General features: G+C 46.7%; 1 protein-coding gene across 1 annotated transcript in view; it reads left to right on the top strand.

Moving 5' to 3' along the window:
• The first annotated feature begins 724 nt into the window (after positions 1-724).
• LOC126566709 (uncharacterized) overlaps positions 725-27635 on the top strand; it is a 63743-nt gene continuing 36832 nt past the window's right edge. Inside the window, exon 1 of the mRNA XM_050223284.1 lies at positions 725-1226. Within this exon, the coding sequence (XP_050079241.1) occupies positions 725-1226 (502 nt within the window). The remainder of the gene's footprint in view (positions 1227-27635) is intronic.

Raw genomic sequence — 27635 nt, 5'->3', positions numbered from 1 at the left:
GATTTTCAAAGAGTGGTGTCGAGGCAGAGGGCCTATAATTTTCAAAAGCAATTCCGGGAATGTTCCGCCCACCCCTTTTCCCCCCGCGCCCGTAAAACTTTGAAGGGTGTCGGTGAACGCCTTAATCGGGGGAAATTAAGGGGAAAAACTTTAAAGTGTGCGGAAAATTATTGTTAGTGGTTGGAAAATTCAGCTAAGAGGAGGAAAGTGTGGATCGCTGTAGGAGACAGTTTGTCAGTGTGGTTTTGGAATTTTCCACCCACCCCACCCTCGTCTAAGTGCTCCCAAATATCGGTGGCTTGGGGGAAAGCCGAAAGTGACGAGCCCGGTGGCTGGAGGGAAGGCTCAGGACCCGAGCCAGGGTGCCGACCCCGGAGACTTGGGTGTCGGCACAAGCAACGAACCCGGTGACTTGAGCGTTAGCAAAAGCGACGAACCTCAGTGACTTGAGCGAGTGACAAGCAGCTCATTTTTCATCTGGCGGGAGATGAAATAATTCGGAAATCCGTCAACCAGCCTGATCCCCCCCTCTCACCCACCCGTTAGAAAACTGCTGGAATAAAGCCGTGTGAACCGGACAGAAACGGCAGTAGTCGTTCCAGCCATGTCGTCGGGGCTGGGAGATGACGCCCACCTCCCGGCGACACGCGTTTTGCGCCCTCGGACGAGAGCGTCGTCGGTAGTATCATCCCAGGAGGAACGGATGATGCGTAAACCGACAGAAATGTCCATTGAATGTTCGCTGGGGGAGGAGAACATGTGCATCTCCAGCGAGGATGAAGAGTGTTTGGACGATTTGAACACGACGGTCGTTCCCAGGGTAATCGTGGAGAGGCTTCAGCTGCCCAGGGATGAGAAGGAGCCTGCATCGTCGGACACAGTAGCGGCACTGCTGCGGCAACTGCAGAGCCGCGACGAGCAAGTGGCAGTTATGCAGGCGAACCTCGACCGTCTGACTTCGCAAATTGCGCAGCTCATAGGAGAGCTATCCAGCACGCGCAAGGAGCTGGAGCTGTACCGACAGGGTACGCAGACGGTTGCGTCGATGCATTCGGTGGAAGGCAGTAGCGCTCGTGGCTACTACGCTGCCATCACCAATGAGCAGCGCACGTATGCCGAAGTGGTGGGCAGCAGCTCGTGGGTGCGCCAGCAGCGCAAGCGTGGCAAGTGCGGAGGAAACGAGCGGCCATCACAGCAGCAGCAGCAACAGCAACCACGACAGCCACGTCTGCGCTGCTGCAGCCACGTCAGCAGCAGCCCCGGCAGCAATGGCCTGCATTGCAGCAGCAGCAGCAGCCGCGACAGCAGCAGCAGCCACGACAGCAACAGTGGCAGCAGCAGCAGCAACAGCAGCGAGGCGAGCGATACGTGCCACCGCAGCTTCGCACACCGCAGCAGCAGCAGCGTCCGCAGCAGCAGCAGCAACAACAGTCCAAGGGGCGTCGTGTACGACCCGACCGCATCGCGGTGGTTCCGGGTGCGAACAAAACCTGGACTGAGATGTACGTTAAACTACGTACGTCTCAGGAGCTGCAGGACGTCCGGGCGGACATCGGGATGGGGCGTCGGACCGCGCAAGGCCACCTGATAGTCCCGCTGCGCAAGAACGTGGACAGCGCGGAGCTGGCTCGCCGCATTCAGCTGGCGCTCGGCGAGGATGGCGTGGCCCGGGTCGTGACGGAGATGGGAGAAGTTCTCGTCACAAACGTCGACCCCTTGGCCCAGGAGAGCGACGAGGAGCTCGCTATCAAGCAGCAGCTAGGAGCGGAGCCGGGAATTGCGCGGGTCGAGCTGTGGGAGCTCCGCGATGGCACGAAGCGGGCTCGAGTGCGGCTTCCACTCGGAAAGGCTCGGCTTCTGATTGGCCAGAAGCTTACTCTGTGCCAGTGTGTAAGCGGCATCCGTGAGGTCCCGAAGAAGCCGCTTGACCTTCAGCGCTGCTTCCGCTGAACGGTCGGGTCAGTGCCTGCAGTGTGGCGAGGTAGGCCACCGCATCAGCCAGTGCACCGCGGCGGCTAGGTGCATATTCTGCCAGGGGCCCCATCGCGTGGGCCACTCATCGTGCCGCCAGAACCCGCAGTGGCGGGTGTAATGCGGGTGATGCAGGCCAACCTGGGTGGTGGACGCATCGCCCAGGACCTGGCCTTGCAGACAGCCCGCACGAAGCGGGCCGACGTGCTGTTGCTGTCGGAGGTTTACCGGCCTCCAGATGGTAGCGGTAACTGAGCGGTCGACTCGTCGGGGGGAGCGGCTGTGGTGGCGACCGGCCACCTCCCAATCCAGCGGGTCTGGAGCTGTGCCATGCCCGGATTGGCAGCAGCGCAGATTGGAGGGGTGGTTTACATCAGCTGCTACGCCCCTCCGCGTCTCAACACCGGCGAGTTCGAGCAGTTACTGGAGGCGGTGGAGTTGGAGGCCCAACCTCACCCGCGTATCGTCTTGGCAGGCGATTTTAACGCCTGGAACGAGGAGTGGGGTAGCCAGCGTTCTACCTGGCGCGGTGAAGAGCTGCTTGATACCGTCAGGCAGCTGGGCCTTGTGGTCCTGAACCAAGGCTCGGTCCCGACGTTCGTGGGCAACGGAGTCGCCACTCCCAGTGTCGTGGATGTGTCTTTTGCGAGCGCATCCATCGCTCGTCCGGACACTTGGGAGGTGGCAGTGGACACCGCTGCGTGCCACTACACGGCATCGGACCATCGGTATATCTTCTTCACCGTGGGGCCTCCAACTCGTGACCAGCAGCAGCGACAACAGCAGCAGCACCAGCACCAGCAGCAGCAGCAGCAGCAGCAGCAGCAGCAACAGCAGCAGCAGCAGCAGCAGCAGCATCATCGTCAGCGGGGACAGGGGTCCTTAACGTCGTCCACCACTTTCCGGCACGTTGGCCGTAGATGGAAGACGACGCAGTTTTCGGTCGAGGCATTCACAGCTGCACTCCAGACGGCCAGATTCCCGGAGCGAGCCGTGAGCCAGGAGGGGATGGTCGCCGCCATGTTCGATGCATGCGACGACACGATGGAGCGCGTCACTGTGTCACATCGTGACCCCCATCGCGACCTCTTCTGGTGGACCCCGGAGATTCTGCGTCTTCGGGAGGAGTGTGCGGCTGTGCACGAGAGAATGCTTCGTACGACCGATCTGCAGGAGCGCAGCGCCGTGGCCGCACATCATCGGTCGGCGAGGAGAGCGGTGGAGAAGGCTGTCCGGGCCAGCAAGCGTGCACAGCTTGATGAGCTGATACAACAGGCGGAGACCAATGAGTTTGGGGCCGGTTACCGGGTGGTAATGTCTCGCCTTCGTGGCAGCTTTGTGCCACCGGAGACAGACCGTGCCGTACTGGAACAGATTGCCAACGATCTGTTTCCAACTCATCCGCCTGTTGTCTGGCCTGACTCCGAATTGCCGAGTGCGGACACCGAAGAGCAGAGGACATCGCTGACCCCCGTTACCGCGGACGAGCTGCTTAGCATCGTGGGATCAATGGCGAACAGGAAAGCGCCTGGATTGGACGGTATCCCCAATGCTGCGGTTAAGACGGGAATTAGGAAGTACCCGGAGGTTTTCGTCCGTTTGTATCAGGACTGCCTGGACCGGGGTGCGTTTCCAGCGCCCTGGAAGAGGCAGCGCTTGGTGCTGCTGCCAAAGCCTGGCAAACCTCCCGGGGAAAGCTCCTCCTACCGGCCGCTGTGCATGCTTGATGCACTCGGCAAGGTGTTGGAGCGCCTAATCCTTAACCGGCTGAACGAGTTCCTGGAGGAACCAGATGCGGAACGATTGTCGGACGAACAGTACGGATTCCGGCGGGGCAGATCCACCATCAGTGCGATCCAGCGCGTTGTCGAAGCGGGCAGGAAGGCCATGTCCTTTCATCGTACCAATGCCCGAGACAAGCGCTGCCTGATGGTGGTTGCCCTGGACATCCGCAACGCGTTCAAATCCGCGCCTTGGCAGGCCATCGCCAGCGCGTTGAGGGACAAGGGGGTACCGTCGTCGCTGCAGAGGATGCTGAAAAGCTACTTCGAGGATCGGCGACTGGTTATCGACACCAGCGAGGGCCCCGTCGAGCGCAGCATACGACGGGGTCCTGGGTGTCCAGTTGCCTGAGGGGGCCGAGGTTATTGGCTACGCCGATGACCTTGTAGTCTTGGTCCCCGCAACGACACCCCAAGCCGCTTCCTCAACTGCTGAACGCGCCATCGCGGCGATCACGACCTGGCTGGACCGGAATCGTCTTTCGTTGGCTCCGGAGAAGACGGAAATGACGCTCATCTCCACCCTGAAGCGTCATCCGGTCGTCAGCATCAACATCGGGGGAGTGGTCGTGCAATCCCAGCGCTCCATCCGCTATCTTGGAGTTTGGTTGCACGACCACCTGTCATGGTTGCCGCACGTTCAGCAGGTTGCAGCGAAGGCCATGAGGGTTGCGGAAGCCATCACGCGCCTCATGCCGAACCACAGTGGCCCGAAGTCGTCGCGTGCCCGACTACTGGCGGCCGTAGCGGACTCCATCCTTCGCTACGGGGCCCCAGTATGGTCGGAGGGATTGCGGCTGCAACAGTGTCGCAGACTGGTACAGCGTGTGCAGAGGACGACGGCCATTCGGGTGTGTCGGGCTTTCCGGACGGTGAGGGGAGAGACGGCCGTGCTGCTGGCCAGTCTCATCCCGATATGCCTGCTGGTCGAGGAGGACAGCAGGGTGCATCATCGTCTGCAGGATCCTGCGAACGAACACTCGAGAGCGAGTGTAAAGAACATGGAGCGCGACCGTACCTACGGGCAGTGGCAGCAGCAGTGGGACGCGGATGCTGCTAGAGAGGACGCCAGTCGGTTCACTCGGTGGACGTATCGAGTGATACCTGACGTGAGGACATGGCAGTCACGGAAACACGGAGACGTGACGTTCCAGTTGGCGCAGGTTTTGTCCGGTCACGGTTTTTTCCGTGACTACCTGTGCCGGATGGGCTTCACGTCGTCCCTGGACTGCCTCAGATGTCCTGGCGTCGCTGAGACGGCGGAACACGCCGTTTTCAGCTGCCCCAGGTTCGCCACTGAACGCGGAAGGCTGTTCGAGGCGGGTAGTATGAGCGAGATTACCCCCGAAGGTCTCGTTGCCGCTCTGCTCGAGAACCCGGAACGTTGGAGCAGCATCTGTGAGTTCGTCGCCGGCGTCACGGACGAGCTCCAGGACGGTTGGAACGCGGAAAGGGAGCTGTTGGCTGCGCAGGGCCAGCCGTCAGCCGCACACCTCCCTGACAACTCGGTGGCCGTCGCTCGTAACCAGCGCCGGAACGTTGCGAGGAACGCGGCACGGGCGAGAGCGAGGGAGTTACAGCGAGGTGGGCGGCCCCCAACACCACCTCCATCGCCGACAACAGCTGCGCGCCGGGCAGCCATTCGCGAGCGAGTCGCGAGATTCAGGGAGAGGCGAAGGACTGTGGCCTCCCTGGCATGGCTGTACGGCGAGGGCACGGATTCGTCCAGCGACGAAGAGGACGATTCTCCGCCAGCAGCTCCAGAGCAGCAAATCAGCAATCGACCAGGTGGCCTCTCTGCCGCTGAAGCAGCCGCGGCAACGGAGGCAGAAACAGCGGCACGTTAATTTAAAAAAAACGCAATGAGAGTACGAAGGGCTTTGAAGCCATAGTAAGCGGCCTTCGATAGGCACTCGAAGATTGGTTTGAACTCAGGAAAAGAGAAATTTTGTATATATGTTAAGAAACGATAAGAGTAGGTTACAAATGCGCGATGCTACTTTGCATATACACCCTGGCCAAAAAACCCTCGCGGGGCAACGGTCAGGGGGTGGAGTGTGGATTTTTTGTTGAGGCTTATAATCGATAGATTTCAATAAAAAATTCTTATTTAAAAAAAAATAAAAGCCAGTTTCCCTGTAGCGGTGAGCTGTCATTTGGAGTGAATGCACGTGTTCGCAGTGCTCGTGGTGATTTGTTCAATTTTTAGGTGAAAAGTGTTTTAAAATCGTGCGAAAACGCTTATAAACGCTAAATAACGATAAAACAAAGTGTTTAGTGGTGAAAAACTAGTGAAAATCGATTCATAAACAGTTAAAAAGTGGGTGCAAAAAAGTGTACACATTTTGTCTGGGGAGTGTTTACTTCCTTTTTTTCCCTCATCTTTACTCCTATGGAGGCCGGATGGGGTACTAAAATGTGCGTGAGAGTGCCCGCTATTTGATTGTGTGAAAAAACCGGACGGAAAACGGTTAAAAACTGATAAAATAGCGTTAAAAAGTGGTGGAAAAAACGTGGTCGTCAAAGGTGACATTTGCCTAGTGATGGGCAAAAATTGCCAAAATTCAGTAGTGATGGGCAAACAAAAATAGAGTGACATTTTCAATATATTTTCGTGAAAAATAAAAAAACTGTAAGGGAAAATTCGGATAAGCAGTGGAGGACGTAGAAAAAATTCAGGAATAATTTTCTCTGCCGGTCCGGAATTTTTCCGCCCACCCGTTCTCTCACCACGTGCCGGCAAAGTTGGTGATTCCCCTTAAAGAGCTAAGACGCAAAAATTCGAGGAAAACTAGAAAGTGAAGCCGGAAAACTCCGATTTTCAGTGAGTGGTGTCGAGGCAAAGGGCCTTTAATTTTCAAAAGCGATTCCGGGAATTTTCCGCCCACCCCTTTTCCCCCCGCGCCCGTAAAACTTCGAAGGGTGTCGGTGAACGCCTTAATCGGGAGAAATTAAGGGGAAAAACTTTAAAGTGTGTGAAAAGTGTTTTAAAATCGTGCGAAAACGCTTATAAACGCTAAATAACGATAAAACACAGTGTTTAGTGGTGAAAAACTAGTGAAAATCGATTCATAAACAGTTAACAAGTGGGTGCAAAAAAGTGTACACATTTTGTATGGGGAGTGTTTACTTCCTTTTTTTCCCTCACCTTTACTCCTATGGAGGCCGGATGGGGTACTTAAATGTGCGTGAGAGTGCCCGCTATGTCATTGTGTAAAAAAACCGGACGGAAAACGGTTAAAAACTGATAAAATAGCGTTAAAAAGTGGTGGAAAAAACGTGGTCGTCAAAGGTGACATTTGCCTAGTGATGGGCAAAAATTGCCAAAATTCAGTAGTGATGGGCAAACAAAAATAGAGTGACATTTTCAATATATTTTCGTGAAAAATAAAAAAACTTTAAGGGAAAATTCGGATAAGCAGTGGAGGACGTAGAGAAAATTCAGGAATAATTTTCTGTGCCGGTCCGGAATTTTTCCGTCCACCCGTTCTCCCACCACGTGCCGGCAAAGTTGGTGATTCCCCTTAAAGAGCTAAGACGCAAAAATTCGAGGAAAACTAGAAAGTGAAGCCGGAAAACTCCGATTTTCAGTGAGTGGTGTCGAGGCAGAGGGCCTTTAATTTTCAAAAGCGATTCCGGGAATTTTCCGCCCACCCCTTTTCCCCCCGCGCCCGTAAAACTTTGAAGGGTGTCGGTGAACGCCTTAATCGGGGGAAATTAATGGGAAAAACTTTAAAATAAAAAAACTTTAAGGCAAAATTCGGATAAGCAGTGGAGGACGTAGAGAAAATTCAGGGGAATTAAGAAATTAAGGGGAAAAACTTTAAAGTGTGTGAAAAGTGTTTTAAAATCGTGCGAAAACGCTTATAAACGCTAAATAACGATAAAACACAGTGTTTAGTGGTGAAAAACTAGTGAAAATCGATTCATAAACAGTTAAAAAGTGGGTGCAAAAAAGTGTACACATTTTGTATGGGGAGTGTTTACTTCCTTTTTTTCCCTCATCTTTACTCCTATGGAGGCCGGATGGGGTACTAAAATGTGCGTGAGAGTGCCCGCTATGTGATTGTGTAAAAAAACCGGACGGAAAACGGCTAAAAACTGATAAAATAGCGTTAAAAAGTGGTGGAAAAAACGTGGTCGTCAAAGGTGACATTTGCCTAGTGATGGGCAAAAATTGCCAAAATTCAGTAGTGATGGGCAAACAAAAATAGAGTGACATTTTCAATATATTTTCGTGAAAAATAAAAAAACTTTAAGGGAAAATTCGGATAAGCAGTGGAGGACGTAGAAAAAATTCAGGAATAATTTTCTGTGCCGGTCCGGAATTTTTCCGCACACCCGTTCTCCCACCACGTGCCGGCAAAGTTGGTGATTCCCCTTAAAGAGCTAAGACGCAAAAATTCGAGAAAAACTAGAAAGTGAAGCCGGAAAACTCCGATTTTCAGTGAGTGGTGTCGAGGCAGAGGGCCTTTAATTTTCAAAAGCGATTCCGGGAATTTTCCGCCCATCCCTTTTCCCCCCGCGCCCGTAAAACTTTGAAGGGTGTCGGTGAACGCCTTAATCGGGGGAAATTAAGGGGAAAAACTTTAAAGTGTGTGAAAAGTGTTTTAAAATCGTGCGAAAACGCTTATACACGCGAAATAACGATAAAACACAATGTTTAGTGGTGAAAAACTAGTGAAAATCGATTCATAAACAGTTAAAAAGTGGGTGCAAAAAAGTGTACACATTTTGTATGTGGAGTGTTTACTTCCTTTTTTTCCCTCATCTTTACTCCTATGGAGGCCGGATGGGGTACTTAAATGTGCGTGAGAGTGCCCGCTATGTGATTGTGTAAAAAAACCGGACGGAAAACGGCTAAAAACTGATAAAATAGCGTTAAAAAGTGGTGGAAAAAACGTGGTCGTCAAAGGTGACATTTGCCTAGTGATGGGCAAAAATTGCCAAAATTCAGTAGTGATGGGCAAACAAAAATAGAGTGACATTTTCAATATATTTTCGTGAAAAATAAAAAACTTTAAGGGAAAATTCGGATAAGCAGTGGAGGACGTAGAGAAAATTCAGGAATAATTTTCTGTGCCGGTCCGGAATTTTTCCGCCCACCCGTTCTCCCACCACGTGCCGGCAAAGTTGGTGATTCCCCTTAAAAAGCTAAGACGCAAAAATTCGAGAAAAACTAGAAAGTGAAGCCGGAAAACTCTGATTTTCAGTGAGTGGTGTCGAGGCAGAGGGCCTTTAATTTTCAAAAGCGATTCCGGGAATTTTCCGCCCACCCCTTTTCCCCCCGCGCCCGTAAAACTTTGAAGGGTGTCGGTGAACGCCTTAATCGGGGGAAATTAAGGGGAAAAACTTTAAAGTGTGTGAAAAGTGTTTTAAAATCGTGCGAAAACGCTTATAAACGCTAAATAACGATAAAACACAGTGTTTAGTGGTGAAAAGCTAGTGGAAATCGGTTCATAAACAGTTAAAAAGTGGGTGCAAAAAAGTGTACACATTTTGTATGGGGAGTGTTTACTTCCTTTTTTTCTTTCACCTTTACTCCTATGGAGGCCGGATGGGGTACTAAAATGTGCGTGAGAGTGCCCGCTATGTGATTGTGTAAAAAAACCGGACGGAAAACGGTTAAAAACTGATAAAATAGCGTTAAAAAGTGGTGGAAAAAACGTGGTCGTCAAAGGTGACATTTGCCAAGTGATGGGCAAAAATTGCCAAAATTCAGTAGTGATGGGCAAACAAAAATAGAGTGACATTTTCAATATATTTTCGTGAAAAAAAAACTTTAAGGGAAAATTCGGATAAGCAGTGGAGGACGTAGAGAAAATTCAGGAATAATTTTCTGTGCCAGTCCGGAATTTTTCCGCCCACCCGTTCTCCCACCACGTGCCGGCAAAGTTGGTGATTCCCCTTAAAGAGCTAAGACGCAAAAATTCGAGAAAAACTAGAAAGTGAAGCCGGAAAACTCCGATTTTCAGTGAGTGGTGTCGAGGCAGAGGGCCTTTAATCTTCAAAAGCGATTCCGGGAATTTTCCGTCCACCCCTTTTCCCCCCGCGCCCGTTAAACTTTGAAGGGTGTCGGTGAACGCCTTAATCGGGGGAAATTAAGGGGAAAAACTTTAAAGTGTGTGAAAAGTGTTTTAAAATCGTTCGAAAACGCTTATAAACGCTAAATAACGATATAACACAGTGTTTAGTGGTGAAAAACTAGTGAAAATCGATTCATAAACAGTTAAAAAGTGGGTGCAAAAAAGTGTACACATTTTGTATGGGGAGTGTTCACTTCGTTTTTTCCCTCATCTTTACTCCTATGGAGGCCGGATGGGGTACTAAAATGTGCGTGAGAGTGCCCGCTATGTGATTGTGTAAAAAAACCGGACGGAAAACGGCTAAAAACTAATAAAATACCCAACCAACAATTGACAGCTATCTTGTTGGCAAAAGGGGTGATGAGGGAAGATAAACAACAGAGAGAAAGGTAATGGTGTGTTGAACCACGCCGCTGACCTGTAGGGAGAAAGAGATAGCATCTGGAGAGAACGAGAGAGAATGAAAACAGCTGATCGGCCTTCAATAGGATTTCAAAACAAAACCAAACTGTTCTAATGTTAGGAAAACATTTAATTAAATGTGATAGTTTTAAGTGATAAATGCGTGCAATATTGAAAGTGCAGAGTGCGCGAGGAATGCTGAGCAAGCTGGGAGAGCCGATGAAGAACAAATCGGCCGGGAACGAGAAGCGGAAAGCCAACCCAGAACTAACAGACGACAACATTCATCAGACAACAGTTGTAGACGTTGCTGGTAAATGTTTCACGTTTGGTATACCTCGGAGCTGGAATGTGAAGTGAGCACGTATAGCGTTATAAATGCGCCAAAACAACATCTTCAAACTCTTAAAATAAACCGGTTTTAATAGCCATCCACATACACTAGAACATTTATTAGTTGAAAGAATCTACCGGTCTACAATCCGAAAGAAAAGTGTATCTTGCCCGGGACTTCCTTCCGCCTGGGAAAGATGAATGGGACAAGGATAAGTTGTTTTGGATAGTACGGACCACCAGCTACGAATCAAGTCACATGAATGCGCGAAACAGAACGGTACATTCGGAATGGATTGTCGAATCTGCTGAACAGATTGTTTGAGGCTGAACCAGGGACGGAAGTGGACTTGACACAGGCCCCTTTACATATGTTTGTAAATTGTTATGATAAGAGCAACGCCCATAAGGAAATGCACGTTTGTGTGGATGGGCTTGCGAACCTGGGCCCCCGAGGCCGCTCAGTTAGCTTAACGGTAAACCCGCCACTACGGACCAGGACAATCAAAGCTGAGAGAACTGGGTAAGAACCAATGGCAGATGGTTGTATAGAACCAAAGGCTAGCGCTGATCAGTATAGTGGTTCCCCGATGATGCCATGGAGTTGCAATGCCGATTGTCTTAACGCCCCCCAAACTCCTCGCAAAAGCTGACCTTGACGGGAGTTACTTAGTAAATATATATCAAGCGCATAAACTTTTCCTAATTCGTGCCCGACGGGTGAGAAAACATATAGGATATATGGTTTGAAATCTTCATATTCATTCTTCACAACTCATCCCACACCTGCTGGCGACCAATGACGTCATCAGGCTATCTTGGAAGACCCGGGGAGAGAGTGCCTTTGAAGAAGACCTTTGCCCCTTTCAGTTAAATGCAACTTTATTAACACTTTCACACATTTCACGAGTGGGAAGGAGATCCGGAAACAGATCATTGATTCGACTCAACTCGCCTCCCTCCGCTGACGCTCATTCTGGTCAACATGAGATCCACGTGCGTCAGAAGCTTTTATGTATGTACATATTTTGCGATGTTTCTTGATAGATTTACACAGCAAACCACCATCCTCCTTTCCTGAAATATACAAATCCTTTAACAAAGTTAGACAACTAGAAACACAAATCAACATACGCGAGCCACTGCAAAATTTCTCCTGTTGATGTTGTTGTTGTTCTTGTTCTTGGTGAGAAGCTCCCTGCCTGCAAGTGGAACAAACAATCTTGTGATGAATGACCGTCCCGCATCACTTGCACTGCTGGTTGATATAACGAAAGAACAGCCTCACCAGAAGTACACCGAAGCCGCACGGAACCAGAAAAATGCAGCAGCACGCAATAGGTATGTGTTCAAATCCAGTTATATCTAGACTTTATTCACAGAGCCAGTCACCCATCTATTCAACGCAGCAGAATGAGACGATATACCGACGTAGCAAACTCCCGCTAAAAGTATGATGAAACAGAGAACGGAATACAACAACAACACTTCGGCAGGACAGAGAGGGCAAATAGCAGCACAACACATGTGCCATGTGCCCAAGACCCGGAGCACGTTCAATTAAACGTGGAGCACGTTCAACATTTTTTGGACGTCAACCAATTTTTTTTGGGACGCCATTTTGAAATGCCAAACCAATCGACCGTCAGGCACAAACATGAACCGACCTTTCCTCTAAATCCTGCGATCGAGGAGTAGGTGAATTTAACCGTGGTGAATTGCCGCATGGGTAGCGTTAAAAAGTGGTGGAAAAAACGTGGTCGTCAAAGGTGACATTTGCCAAGTGATGGGCAAAAATTGCCAAAATTCAGTAGTGATGGGCAAACAAAAATAGAGTGACATTTTCAATATATTTTCGTGAAAAATAAAAAAAAATTTAAGGGAAAATTCGGATAAGCAGTGAAGGACGTAGAGAAAATTCAGGAATAATTTTCTGTGCCAGTCCGGAATTTTTCCGCCCACCCGTTCTCCCACCACGTGCCGGCAAAGTTGGTGATTCCCCTTAAAGAGCTAAGACGCAAAAATTCGAGAAAAACTAGAAAGTGAAGCCGGAAAACTTCGATTTTCAGTGAGTGGTGTCGAGGCAGAGGGCCTTTAATTTTCAAAAGCGATTTCGGGAATTTTCCGCCCACCCCTTTTCCCCCCGCGCCCGTAAAACTTTGAAGGGTGTCGGTGAACGCCTTAATCGGGGGAAATTAAGGGGAAAAACTTTAAAGTGTGTGAAAAGTGTTTTAAAATCGTGCGAAAACGCTTATAAACGCTAAATAACGATAAAACACAGTGTTTAGTGGTGAAAAGCTAGTGAAAATCGATTCATAAACAGTTAAAAAGTGGGTGCAAAAAAGTGTACACATTTTGTATGGGGGAGGGGAACCCAGAACTAACAGACGACAACATTCATCAGACAACAGTTGTAGACGTTGCTGGTAAATGTTTCACGTTTGGTATACCTCGGAGCTGGAATGTGAAGTGAGCACGTATAGCGTTATAAATGCGCCAAAACAACATCTTCAAACTCTTAAAATAAACCGGTTTTAATAGCCATCCACATACACTAGAACATTTATTAGTTGAAAGAATCTACCGGTCTACAATCCGAAAGAAAAGTGTATCTTGCCCGGGACTTCCTTCCGCCTGGGAAAGATGAATGGGACAAGGATAAGTTGTTTTGGATAGTACGGACCACCAGCTACGAATCAAGTCACATGAATGCGCGAAACAGAACGGTACATTCGGAATGGATTGTCGAATCTGCTGAACAGATTGTTTGAGGCTGAACCAGGGACGGAAGTGGACTTGACACAGGCCCCTTTACATATGTTTGTAAATTGTTATGATAAGAGCAACGCCCATAAGGAAATGCACGTTTGTGTGGATGGGCTTGCGAACCTGGGCCCCCGAGGCCGCTCAGTTAGCTTAACGGTAAACCCGCCACTACGGACCAGGACAATCAAAGCTGAGAGAACTGGGTAAGAACCAATGGCAGATGGTTGTATAGAACCAAAGGCTAGCGCTGATCAGTATAGTGGTTCCCCGATGATGCCATGGAGTTGCAATGCCGATTGTCTTAACGCCCCCCAAACTCCTCGCAAAAGCTGACCTTGACGGGAGTTACTTAGTAAATATATATCAAGCGCATAAACTTTTCCTAATTCGTGCCCGACGGGTGAGAAAACATATAGGATATATGGTTTGAAATCTTCATATTCATTCTTCACAACTCATCCCACACCTGCTGGCGACCAATGACGTCATCAGGCTATCTTGGAAGACCCGGGGAGAGAGTGCCTTTGAAGAAGACCTTTGCCCCTTTCAGTTAAATGCAACTTTATTAACACTTTCACACATTTCACGAGTGGGAAGGAGATCCGGAAACAGATCATTGATTCGACTCAACTCGCCTCCCTCCGCTGACGCTCATTCTGGTCAACATGAGATCCACGTGCGTCAGAAGCTTTTATGTATGTACATATTTTGCGATGTTTCTTGATAGATTTACACAGCAAACCACCATCCTCCTTTCCTGAAATATACAAATCCTTTAACAAAGTTAGACAACTAGAAACACAAATCAACATACGCGAGCCACTGCAAAATTTCTCCTGTTGATGTTGTTGTTGTTCTTGTTCTTGGTGAGAAGCTCCCTGCCTGCAAGTGGAACAAACAATCTTGTGATGAATGACCGTCCCGCATCACTTGCACTGCTGGTTGATATAACGAAAGAACAGCCTCACCAGAAGTACACCGAAGCCGCACGGAACCAGAAAAATGCAGCAGCACGCAATAGGTATGTGTTCAAATCCAGTTATATCTAGACTTTATTCACAGAGCCAGTCACCCATCTATTCAACGCAGCAGAATGAGACGATATACCGACGTAGCAAACTCCCGCTAAAAGTATGATGAAACAGAGAACGGAATACAACAACAACACTTCGGCAGGACAGAGAGGGCAAATAGCAGCACAACACATGTGCCATGTGCCCAAGACCCGGAGCACGTTCAATTAAACGTGGAGCACGTTCAACATTTTTTGGACGTCAACCAATTTTTTTTGGGACGCCATTTTGAAATGCCAAACCAATCGACCGTCAGGCACAAACATGAACCGACCTTCCCTCTAAATCCTGCGATCGAGGAGTAGGTGAATTTAACCGTGGTGAATTGCCGCATGGGTAGCGTTAAAAAGTGGTGGAAAAAACGTGGTCGTCAAAGGTGACATTTGCCAAGTGATGGGCAAAAATTGCCAAAATTCAGTAGTGATGGGCAAACAAAAATAGAGTGACATTTTCAATATATTTTCGTGAAAAATAAAAAAAAATTTAAGGGAAAATTCGGATAAGCAGTGAAGGACGTAGAGAAAATTCAGGAATAATTTTCTGTGCCAGTCCGGAATTTTTCCGCCCACCCGTTCTCCCACCACGTGCCGGCAAAGTTGGTGATTCCCCTTAAAGAGCTAAGACGCAAAAATTCGAGAAAAACTAGAAAGTGAAGCCGGAAAACTTCGATTTTCAGTGAGTGGTGTCGAGGCAGAGGGCCTTTAATTTTCAAAAGCGATTTCGGGAATTTTCCGCCCACCCCTTTTCCCCCCGCGCCCGTAAAACTTTGAAGGGTGTCGGTGAACGCCTTAATCGGGGGAAATTAAGGGGAAAAACTTTAAAGTGTGTGAAAAGTGTTTTAAAATCGTGCGAAAACGCTTATAAACGCTAAATAACGATAAAACACAGTGTTTAGTGGTGAAAAGCTAGTGAAAATCGATTCATAAACAGTTAAAAAGTGGGTGCAAAAAAGTGTACACATTTTGTATGGGGGAGGGGAACCCAGAACTAACAGACGACAACATTCATCAGACAACAGTTGTAGACGTTGCTGGTAAATGTTTCACGTTTGGTATACCTCGGAGCTGGAATGTGAAGTGAGCACGTATAGCGTTATAAATGCGCCAAAACAACATCTTCAAACTCTTAAAATAAACCGGTTTTAATAGCCATCCACATACACTAGAACATTTATTAGTTGAAAGAATCTACCGGTCTACAATCCGAAAGAAAAGTGTATCTTGCCCGGGACTTCCTTCCGCCTGGGAAAGATGAATGGGACAAGGATAAGTTGTTTTGGATAGTACGGACCACCAGCTACGAATCAAGTCACATGAATGCGCGAAACAGAACGGTACATTCGGAATGGATTGTCGAATCTGCTGAACAGATTGTTTGAGGCTGAACCAGGGACGGAAGTGGACTTGACACAGGCCCCTTTACATATGTTTGTAAATTGTTATGATAAGAGCAACGCCCATAAGGAAATGCACGTTTGTGTGGATGGGCTTGCGAACCTGGGCCCCCGAGGCCGCTCAGTTAGCTTAACGGTAAACCCGCCACTACGGACCAGGACAATCAAAGCTGAGAGAACTGGGTAAGAACCAATGGCAGATGGTTGTATAGAACCAAAGGCTAGCGCTGATCAGTATAGTGGTTCCCCGATGATGCCATGGAGTTGCAATGCCGATTGTCTTAACGCCCCCCAAACTCCTCGCAAAAGCTGACCTTGACGGGAGTTACTTAGTAAATATATATCAAGCGCATAAACTTTTCCTAATTCGTGCCCGACGGGTGAGAAAACATATAGGATATATGGTTTGAAATCTTCATATTCATTCTTCACAACTCATCCCACACCTGCTGGCGACCAATGACGTCATCAGGCTATCTTGGAAGACCCGGGGAGAGAGTGCCTTTGAAGAAGACCTTTGCCCCTTTCAGTTAAATGCAACTTTATTAACACTTTCACACATTTCACGAGTGGGAAGGAGATCCGGAAACAGATCATTGATTCGACTCAACTCGCCTCCCTCCGCTGACGCTCATTCTGGTCAACATGAGATCCACGTGCGTCAGAAGCTTTTATGTATGTACATATTTTGCGATGTTTCTTGATAGATTTACACAGCAAACCACCATCCTCCTTTCCTGAAATATACAAATCCTTTAACAAAGTTAGACAACTAGAAACACAAATCAACATACGCGAGCCACTGCAAAATTTCTCCTGTTGATGTTGTTGTTGTTCTTGTTCTTGGTGAGAAGCTCCCTGCCTGCAAGTGGAACAAACAATCTTGTGATGAATGACCGTCCCGCATCACTTGCACTGCTGGTTGATATAACGAAAGAACAGCCTCACCAGAAGTACACCGAAGCCGCACGGAACCAGAAAAATGCAGCAGCACGCAATAGGTATGTGTTCAAATCCAGTTATATCTAGACTTTATTCACAGAGCCAGTCACCCATCTATTCAACGCAGCAGAATGAGACGATATACCGACGTAGCAAACTCCCGCTAAAAGTATGATGAAACAGAGAACGGAATACAACAACAACACTTCGGCAGGACAGAGAGGGCAAATAGCAGCACAACACATGTGCCATGTGCCCAAGACCCGGAGCACGTTCAATTAAACGTGGAGCACGTTCAACATTTTTTGGACGTCAACCAATTTTTTTTGGGACGCCATTTTGAAATGCCAAACCAATCGACCGTCAGGCACAAACATGAACCGACCTTCCCTCTAAATCCTGCGATCGAGGAGTAGGTGAATTTAACCGTGGTGAATTGCCGCATGGGTAGCGTTAAAAAGTGGTGGAAAAAACGTGGACGTCAAAGGTGACATTTGCCAAGTGATGGGCAAAAATTGCCAAAATTCAGTAGTGATGGGCAAACAAAAATAGAGTGACATTTTCAATATATTTTCGTGAAAAATAAAAACAAATTTAAGGGAAAATTCGGATAAGCAGTGGAGGACGTAGAGAAAATTCAGGAATAATTTTCTGTGCCAGTCCGGAATTTTTCCGCCCACCCGTTCTTCCACCACGTGCCGGCAAAGTTGGTGATTCCCCTTAAAGAGCTAAGACGCAAAAATTCGAGAAAAACTAGAAAGTGAAGCCGGAAAACTTCGATTTTCAGTCAGTGGTGTCGAGGCAGAGGGCCTTTAATTTTCAAAAGCGATTTCGGGAATTTTCCGCCCACCCCTTTTCCCCCCGCGCCCGTAAAACTTTGAAGGGTGTCGGTGAACGCCTTAATCGGGGGAAATTAAGGGGAAAAACTTTAAAGTGTGTGAAAAGTGTTTTAAAATCGTGCGAAAACGCTTATAAACGCTAAATAACGATAAAACACAGTGTTTAGTGGTGAAAAGCTAGTGAAAATCGATTCATAAACAGTTAAAAAGTGGGTGCAAAAAAGTGTACACATTTTGTATGGGGGAGGGGAACCCAGAACTAACAGACGACAACATTCATCAGACAACAGTTGTAGACGTTGCTGGTAAATGTTTCACGTTTGGTATACCTCGGAGCTGGAATGTGAAGTGAGCACGTATAGCGTTATAAATGCGCCAAAACAACATCTTCAAACTCTTAAAATAAACCGGTTTTAATAGCCATCCACATACACTAGAACATTTATTAGTTGAAAGAATCTACCGGTCTACAATCCGAAAGAAAAGTGTATCTTGCCCGGGACTTCCTTCCGCCTGGGAAAGATGAATGGGACAAGGATAAGTTGTTTTGGATAGTACGGACCACCAGCTACGAATCAAGTCACATGAATGCGCGAAACAGAACGGTACATTCGGAATGGATTGTCGAATCTGCTGAACAGATTGTTTGAGGCTGAACCAGGGACGGAAGTGGACTTGACACAGGCCCCTTTACATATGTTTGTAAATTGTTATGATAAGAGCAACGCCCATAAGGAAATGCACGTTTGTGTGGATGGGCTTGCGAACCTGGGCCCCCGAGGCCGCTCAGTTAGCTTAACGGTAAACCCGCCACTACGGACCAGGACAATCAAAGCTGAGAGAACTGGGTAAGAACCAATGGCAGATGGTTGTATAGAACCAAAGGCTAGCGCTGATCAGTATAGTGGTTCCCCGATGATGCCATGGAGTTGCAATGCCGATTGTCTTAACGCCCCCCAAACTCCTCGCAAAAGCTGACCTTGACGGGAGTTACTTAGTAAATATATATCAAGCGCATAAACTTTTCCTAATTCGTGCCCGACGGGTGAGAAAACATATAGGATATATGGTTTGAAATCTTCATATTCATTCTTCACAACTCATCCCACACCTGCTGGCGACCAATGACGTCATCAGGCTATCTTGGAAGACCCGGGGAGAGAGTGCCTTTGAAGAAGACCTTTGCCCCTTTCAGTTAAATGCCACTTTATTAACACTTTCACACATTTCACGAGTGGGAAGGAGATCCGGAAACAGATCATTGATTCGACTCAACTCGCCTCCCTCCGCTGACGCTCATTCTGGTCAACATGAGATCCACGTGCGTCAGAAGCTTTTATGTATGTACATATTTTGCGATGTTTCTTGATAGATTTACACAGCAAACCACCATCCTCCTTTCCTGAAATATACAAATCCTTTAACAAAGTTAGACAACTAGAAACACAAATCAACATACGCGAGCCACTGCAAAATTTCTCCTGTTGATGTTGTTGTTGTTCTTGTTCTTGGTGAGAAGCTCCCTGCCTGCAAGTGGAACAAACAATCTTGTGATGAATGACCGTCCCGCATCACTTGCACTGCTGGTTGATATAACGAAAGAACAGCCTCACCAGAAGTACACCGAAGCCGCACGGAACCAGAAAAATGCAGCAGCACGCAATAGGTATGTGTTCAAATCCAGTTATATCTAGACTTTATTCACAGAGCCAGTCACCCATCTATTCAACGCAGCAGAATGAGACGATATACCGACGTAGCAAACTCCCGCTAAAAGTATGATGAAACAGAGAACGGAATACAACAACAACACTTCGGCAGGACAGAGAGGGCAAATAGCAGCACAACACATGTGCCATGTGCCCAAGACCCGGAGCACGTTCAATTAAACGTGGAGCACGTTCAACATTTTTTGGACGTCAACCAATTTTTTTTGGGACGCCATTTTGAAATGCCAAACCAATCGACCGTCAGGCACAAACATGAACCGACCTTTCCTCTAAATCCTGCGATCGAGGAGTAGGTGAATTTAACCGTGGTGAATTGCCGCATGGGTAGCGTTAAAAAGTGGTGGAAAAAACGTGGTCGTCAAAGGTGACATTTGCCAAGTGATGGGCAAAAATTGCCAAAATTCAGTAGTGATGGGCAAACAAAAATAGAGTGACATTTTCAATATATTTTCGTGAAAAATAAAAAAAAATTTAAGGGAAAATTCGGATAAGCAGTGGAGGACGTAGAGAAAATTCAGGAATAATTTTCTGTGCCAGTCCGGAATTTTTCCGCCCACCCGTTCTCCCACCACGTGCCGGCAAAGTTGGTGATTCCCCTTAAAGAGCTAAGACGCAAAAATTCGAGAAAAACTAGAAAGTGAAGCCGGAAAACTTCGATTTTCAGTCAGTGGTGTCGAGGCAGAGGGCCTTTAATTTTCAAAAGCGATTTCGGGAATTTTCCGCCCACCCCTTTTCCCCCCGCGCCCGTAAAACTTTGAATGGTGTCGGTGAACGCCTTAATCGGGGGAAATTAAGGGGAAAAACTTTAAAGTGTGTGAAAAGTGTTTTAAAATCGTGCGAAAACGCTTATAAACGCTAAATAACGATAAAACACAGTGTTTAGTGGTGAAAAGCTAGTGGAAATCGGTTCATAAACGGTTAAAAAGTGGGTGCAAAAAAGTGTACACATTTTGTATGGGGAGTGTTTACTTCCTTTTTTTCCCTCATCTTTACTCCTATGGAGGCCGGATGGGGTACTAAAATGTGCGTGAGAGTGCCCGCTATGTGATTGTGTAAAAAAACCGGACGGAAAACGGCTAAAAACTAATAAAATACCCAACCAACAATTGACAGCTATCTTGTTGGCAAAAGGGGTGATGAGGGAAGATAAACAACAGAGAGAAAGGTAATGGTGTGTTGAACCACGCCGCTGACCTGTAGGGAGAAAGAGATAGCATCTGGAGAGAACGAGAGAGAATGAAAACAGCTGATCGGCCTTCAATAGGATTTCAAAACAAAACCAAACTGTTCTAATGTTAGGAAAACATTTAATAAAATGTGATAGTTTTAAGTGATAAATGCGTGCAATATTGAAAGTGCAGAGTGCGCGAGGAATGCTGAGCAAGCTGGGAGAGCCGATGAAGAACAAATCGGCCGGGAACGAGAAGCGGAAAGCCAACCCAGAACTAACAGACGACAACATTCATCAGACAACAGTTGTAGACGTTGCTGGTAAATGTTTCACGTTTGGTATACCTCGGAGCTGGAATGTGAAGTGAGCACGTATAGCGTTATAAATGCGCCAAAACAACATCTTCAAACTCTTAAAATAAACCGGTTTTAATAGCCATCCACATACACTAGAACATTTATTAGTTGAAAGAATCTACCGGTCTACAATCCGAAAGAAAAGTGTATCTTGCCCGGGACTTCCTTCCGCCTGGGAAAGATGAATGGGACAAGGATAAGTTGTTTTGGATAGTACGGACCACCAGCTACGAATCAAGTCACATGAATGCGCGAAACAGAACGGTACATTCGGAATGGATTGTCGAATCTGCTGAACAGATTGTTTGAGGCTGAACCAGGGACGGAAGTGGACTTGACACAGGCCCCTTTACATATGTTTGTAAATTGTTATGATAAGAGCAACGCCCATAAGGAAATGCACGTTTGTGTGGATGGGCTTGCGAACCTGGGCCCCCGAGGCCGCTCAGTTAGCTTAACGGTAAACCCGCCACTACGGACCAGGACAATCAAAGCTGAGAGAACTGGGTAAGAACCAATGGCAGATGGTTGTATAGAACCAAAGGCTAGCGCTGATCAGTATAGTGGTTCCCCGATGATGCCATGGAGTTGCAATGCCGATTGTCTTAACGCCCCCCAAACTCCTCGCAAAAGCTGACCTTGACGGGAGTTACTTAGTAAATATATATCAAGCGCATAAACTTTTCCTAATTCGTGCCCGACGGGTGAGAAAACATATAGGATATATGGTTTGAAATCTTCATATTCATTCTTCACAACTCATCCCACACCTGCTGGCGACCAATGACGTCATCAGGCTATCTTGGAAGACCCGGGGAGAGAGTGCCTTTGAAGAAGACCTTTGCCCCTTTCAGTTAAATGCAACTTTATTAACACTTTCACACATTTCACGAGTGGGAAGGAGATCCGGAAACAGATCATTGATTCGACTCAACTCGCCTCCCTCCGCTGACGCTCATTCTGGTCAACATGAGATCCACGTGCGTCAGAAGCTTTTATGTATGTACATATTTTGCGATGTTTCTTGATAGATTTACACAGCAAACCACCATCCTCCTTTCCTGAAATATACAAATCCTTTAACAAAGTTAGACAACTAGAAACACAAATCAACATACGCGAGCCACTGCAAAATTTCTCCTGTTGATGTTGTTGTTGTTCTTGTTCTTGGTGAGAAGCTCCCTGCCTGCAAGTGGAACAAACAATCTTGTGATGAATGACCGTCCCGCATCACTTGCACTGCTGGTTGATATAACGAAAGAACAGCCTCACCAGAAGTACACCGAAGCCGCACGGAACCAGAAAAATGCAGCAGCACGCAATAGGTATGTGTTCAAATCCAGTTATATCTAGACTTTATTCACAGAGCCAGTCACCCATCTATTCAACGCAGCAGAATGAGACGATATACCGACGTAGCAAACTCCCGCTAAAAGTATGATGAAACAGAGAACGGAATACAACAACAACACTTCGGCAGGACAGAGAGGGCAAATAGCAGCACAACACATGTGCCATGTGCCCAAGACCCGGAGCACGTTCAATTAAACGTGGAGCACGTTCAACATTTTTTGGACGTCAACCAATTTTTTTTGGGACGCCATTTTGAAATGCCAAACCAATCGACCGTCAGGCACAAACATGAACCGACCTTCCCTCTAAATCCTGCGATCGAGGAGTAGGTGAATTTAACCGTGGTGAATTGCCGCATGGGTAGCGTTAAAAAGTGGTGGAAAAAACGTGGTCGTCAAAGGTGACATTTGCCAAGTGATGGGCAAAAATTGCCAAAATTCAGTAGTGATGGGCAAACAAAAATAGAGTGACATTTTCAATATATTTTCGTGAAAAATAAAAAAAAATTTAAGGGAAAATTCGGATAAGCAGTGAAGGACGTAGAGAAAATTCAGGAATAATTTTCTGTGCCAGTCCGGAATTTTTCCGCCCACCCGTTCTCCCACCACGTGCCGGCAAAGTTGGTGATTCCCCTTAAAGAGCTAAGACGCAAAAATTCGAGAAAAACTAGAAAGTGAAGCCGGAAAACTTCGATTTTCAGTCAGTGGTGTCGAGGCAGAGGGCCTTTAATTTTCAAAAGCGATTTCGGGAATTTTCCGCCCACCCCTTTTCCCCCCGCGCCCGTAAAACTTTGAAGGGTGTCGGTGAACGCCTTAATCGGGGGAAATTAAGGGGAAAAACTTTAAAGTGTGTGAAAAGTGTTTTAAAATCGTGCGAAAACGCTTATAAACGCTAAATAACGATAAAACACAGTGTTTAGTGGTGAAAAGCTAGTGAAAATCGATTCATAAACAGTTAAAAAGTGGGTGCAAAAAAGTGTACACATTTTGTATGGGGGAGGGGAACCCAGAACTAACAGACGACAACATTCATCAGACAACAGTTGTAGACGTTGCTGGTAAATGTTTCACGTTTGGTATACCTCGGAGCTGGAATGTGAAGTGAGCACGTATAGCGTTATAAATGCGCCAAAACAACATCTTCAAACTCTTAAAATAAACCGGTTTTAATAGCCATCCACATACACTAGAACATTTATTAGTTGAAAGAATCTACCGGTCTACAATCCGAAAGAAAAGTGTATCTTGCCCGGGACTTCCTTCCGCCTGGGAAAGATGAATGGGACAAGGATAAGTTGTTTTGGATAGTACGGACCACCAGCTACGAATCAAGTCACATGAATGCGCGAAACAGAACGGTACATTCGGAATGGATTGTCGAATCTGCTGAACAGATTGTTTGAGGCTGAACCAGGGACGGAAGTGGACTTGACACAGGCCCCTTTACATATGTTTGTAAATTGTTATGATAAGAGCAACGCCCATAAGGAAATGCACGTTTGTGTGGATGGGCTTGCGAACCTGGGCCCCCGAGGCCGCTCAGTTAGCTTAACGGTAAACCCGCCACTACGGACCAGGACAATCAAAGCTGAGAGAACTGGGTAAGAACCAATGGCAGATGGTTGTATAGAACCAAAGGCTAGCGCTGATCAGTATAGTGGTTCCCCGATGATGCCATGGAGTTGCAATGCCGATTGTCTTAACGCCCCCCAAACTCCTCGCAAAAGCTGACCTTGACGGGAGTTACTTAGTAAATATATATCAAGCGCATAAACTTTTCCTAATTCGTGCCCGACGGGTGAGAAAACATATAGGATATATGGTTTGAAATCTTCATATTCATTCTTCACAACTCATCCCACACCTGCTGGCGACCAATGACGTCATCAGGCTATCTTGGAAGACCCGGGGAGAGAGTGCCTTTGAAGAAGACCTTTGCCCCTTTCAGTTAAATGCAACTTTATTAACACTTTCACACATTTCACGAGTGGGAAGGAGATCCGGAAACAGATCATTGATTCGACTCAACTCGCCTCCCTCCGCTGACGCTCATTCTGGTCAACATGAGATCCACGTGCGTCAGAAGCTTTTATGTATGTACATATTTTGCGATGTTTCTTGATAGATTTACACAGCAAACCACCATCCTCCTTTCCTGAAATATACAAATCCTTTAACAAAGTTAGACAACTAGAAACACAAATCAACATACGCGAGCCACTGCAAAATTTCTCCTGTTGATGTTGTTGTTGTTCTTGTTCTTGGTGAGAAGCTCCCTGCCTGCAAGTGGAACAAACAATCTTGTGATGAATGACCGTCCCGCATCACTTGCACTGCTGGTTGATATAACGAAAGAACAGCCTCACCAGAAGTACACCGAAGCCGCACGGAACCAGAAAAATGCAGCAGCACGCAATAGGTATGTGTTCAAATCCAGTTATATCTAGACTTTATTCACAGAGCCAGTCACCCATCTATTCAACGCAGCAGAATGAGACGATATACCGACGTAGCAAACTCCCGCTAAAAGTATGATGAAACAGAGAACGGAATACAACAACAACACTTCGGCAGGACAGAGAGGGCAAATAGCAGCACAACACATGTGCCATGTGCCCAAGACCCGGAGCACGTTCAATTAAACGTGGAGCACGTTCAACATTTTTTGGACGTCAACCAATTTTTTTTGGGACGCCATTTTGAAATGCCAAACCAATCGACCGTCAGGCACAAACATGAACCGACCTTCCCTCTAAATCCTGCGATCGAGGAGTAGGTGAATTTAACCGTGGTGAATTGCCGCATGGGTAGCGTTAAAAAGTGGTGGAAAAAACGTGGTCGTCAAAGGTGACATTTGCCAAGTGATGGGCAAAAATTGCCAAAATTCAGTAGTGATGGGCAAACAAAAATAGAGTGACATTTTCAATATATTTTCGTGAAAAATAAAAAAAATTTAAGGGAAAATTCGGATAAGCAGTGGAGGACGTAGAGAAAATTCAGGAATAATTTTCTGTGCCAGTCCGGAATTTTTCCGCCCACCCGTTCTCCCACCACGTGCCGGCAAAGTTGGTGATTCCCCTTAAAGAGCTAAGACGCAAAAATTCGAGAAAAACTAGAAAGTGAAGCCGGAAAACTTCGATTTTCAGTCAGTGGTGTCGAGGCAGAGGGCCTTTAATTTTCAAAAGCGATTTCGGGAATTTTCCGCCCACCCCTTTTCCCCCCGCGCCCGTTAAACTTTGAAGGGTGTCGGTGAACGCCTTAATCGGGGGAAATTAAGGGGAAAAACTTTAAAGTGTGTGAAAAGTGTTTTAAAATCGTGCGAAAACGCTTATAAACGCTAAATAACGATAAAACACAGTGTTTAGTGGTGAAAAGCTAGTGGAAATCGGTTCATAAACAGTTAAAAAGTGGGTGCAAAAAAGTGTACACATTTTGTATGGGGAGTGTTTACTTCCTTTTTTTCCCTCACCTTTACTCCTATGGAGGCCGGATGGGGTACTAAAATGTGCGTGAGAGTGCCCGCTATGTGATTGTGTAAAAAAACCGGACGGAAAACGGTTAAAAACTGATAAAATAGCGTTAAAAAGTGGTGGAAAAAACGTGGTCGTCAAAGGTGACATTTGCCAAGTAATGGGCAAAAATTGACAAAATTCAGTAGTGATGGGCAAACAAAAATAGAGTGACATTTTCAATATATTTTCGTGAAAAATAAAAAAAAACTTTAAGGGAAAATTCGGATAAGCAGTGGAGGACGTAGAGAAAATTCAGGAATAATTTTCTGTGCCGGTCCGGAATTTTTCCACCCACCCGTTCTCCCACCACGTGCCGGCAAAGTTGGTGATTCCCCTTAAAGAGCTAAGACGCAAAAATTCGAGGAAAACTAGAAAGTGAAGCCGGAAAACTCCGATTTTCAGTGAGTGGTGTCGAGGCAGAGGGCCTATAATTTTCAAAAGCGATTCCGGGAATTTTCCGCACACCCCTTTCCCCCCGCGCCCGTTAAACTTTGAAGGGTGTCGGTGAACGCCTTAATCGGGGGAAATTAAGGGGAAAAACTTTAAAGTGTGTGAAAAGTGTTTTAAAATCGTGCGAAAACGCTTATAAACGCTAAATAACGAAAAAACACAGTGTTTAGTGGTGAAAAACTAGTGAAAATCGATTCATAAACAGTTAAAAAGTGGGTGGAAAAAGTGTACACATTTTGTATGGGGAGTGTTTACTTCCTATTTTTCCCTCATCTTTACTCCTATGGAGGCCGGATGGGGTACTAAAATGTGCGTGAGAGTGCCCGCTATGTGATTGTGTAAAAAAACCGGACGGAAAATGGTTAAAAACTGATAAAATAGCGTTAAAAAGTGGTGGAAAAAACGTGGTCGTCAAAGGTGACATTTGCCTAGTGATGGGCAAAAATTGCCAAAATTCAGTAGTGATGGGCAAACCAAAATAGAGTGACATTTTCAATATATTTTCGTGAAAAATAAAATAACTTTAAGGGAAAAATCGGATAAGCAGTGGAGGACGTAGAAAAAATTCAGGAATAATTTTCTCTGCCGGTCCGGAATTTTTCCGCCCACCCGTTCTCCCACCACGTGCCGGCAAAGTTGGTGATTCCCCTTAAAGAGCTAAGACGCAAAAATTCGAGAAAAACTAGAAAGTGAAGCCGGAAAACTTCGATTTTCAGTCAGTGGTGTCGAGGCAGAGGGCCTTTAATTTTCAAAAGCGATTTCGGGAATTTTCCGCCCACCCCTTTTCCCCCCGCGCCCGTAAAACTTTGAATGGTGTCGGTGAACGCCTTAATCGGGGGAAATTAAGGGGAAAAACTTTAAAGTGTGTGAAAAGTGTTTTAAAATCGTGCGAAAACGCTTATAAACGCTAAATAACGATAAAACACAGTGTTTAGTGGTGAAAAGCTAGTGGAAATCGATTCATAAACAGTTAAAAAGTGGGTGCAAAAAAGTGTACACATTTTGTATGGGGGAGGGGAACCCAGAACTAACAGACGACAACATTCATCAGACAACAGTTGTAGACGTTGCTGGTAAATGTTTCACGTTTGGTATACCTCGGAGCTGGAATGTGAAGTGAGCACGTATAGCGTTATAAATGCGCCAAAACAACATCTTCAAACTCTTAAAATAAACCGGTTTTAATAGCCATCCACATACACTAGAACATTTATTAGTTGAAAGAATCTACCGGTCTACAATCCGAAAGAAAAGTGTATCTTGCCCGGGACTTCCTTCCGCCTGGGAAAGATGAATGGGACAAGGATAAGTTGTTTTGGATAGTACGGACCACCAGCTACGAATCAAGTCACATGAATGCGCGAAACAGAACGGTACATTCGGAATGGATTGTCGAATCTGCTGAACAGATTGTTTGAGGCTGAACCAGGGACGGAAGTGGACTTGACACAGGCCCCTTTACATATGTTTGTAAATTG

This window comes from Anopheles maculipalpis, assembly GCF_943734695.1.
Source record: "Anopheles maculipalpis chromosome X unlocalized genomic scaffold, idAnoMacuDA_375_x X_unloc_2, whole genome shotgun sequence".
NCBI classification, from domain to species: Eukaryota; Metazoa; Arthropoda; class Insecta; order Diptera; family Culicidae; genus Anopheles; species Anopheles maculipalpis.
Note: the sequence above shows the minus strand (reverse complement) of the source record. Positions and strands in the feature narration are given on the sequence as shown.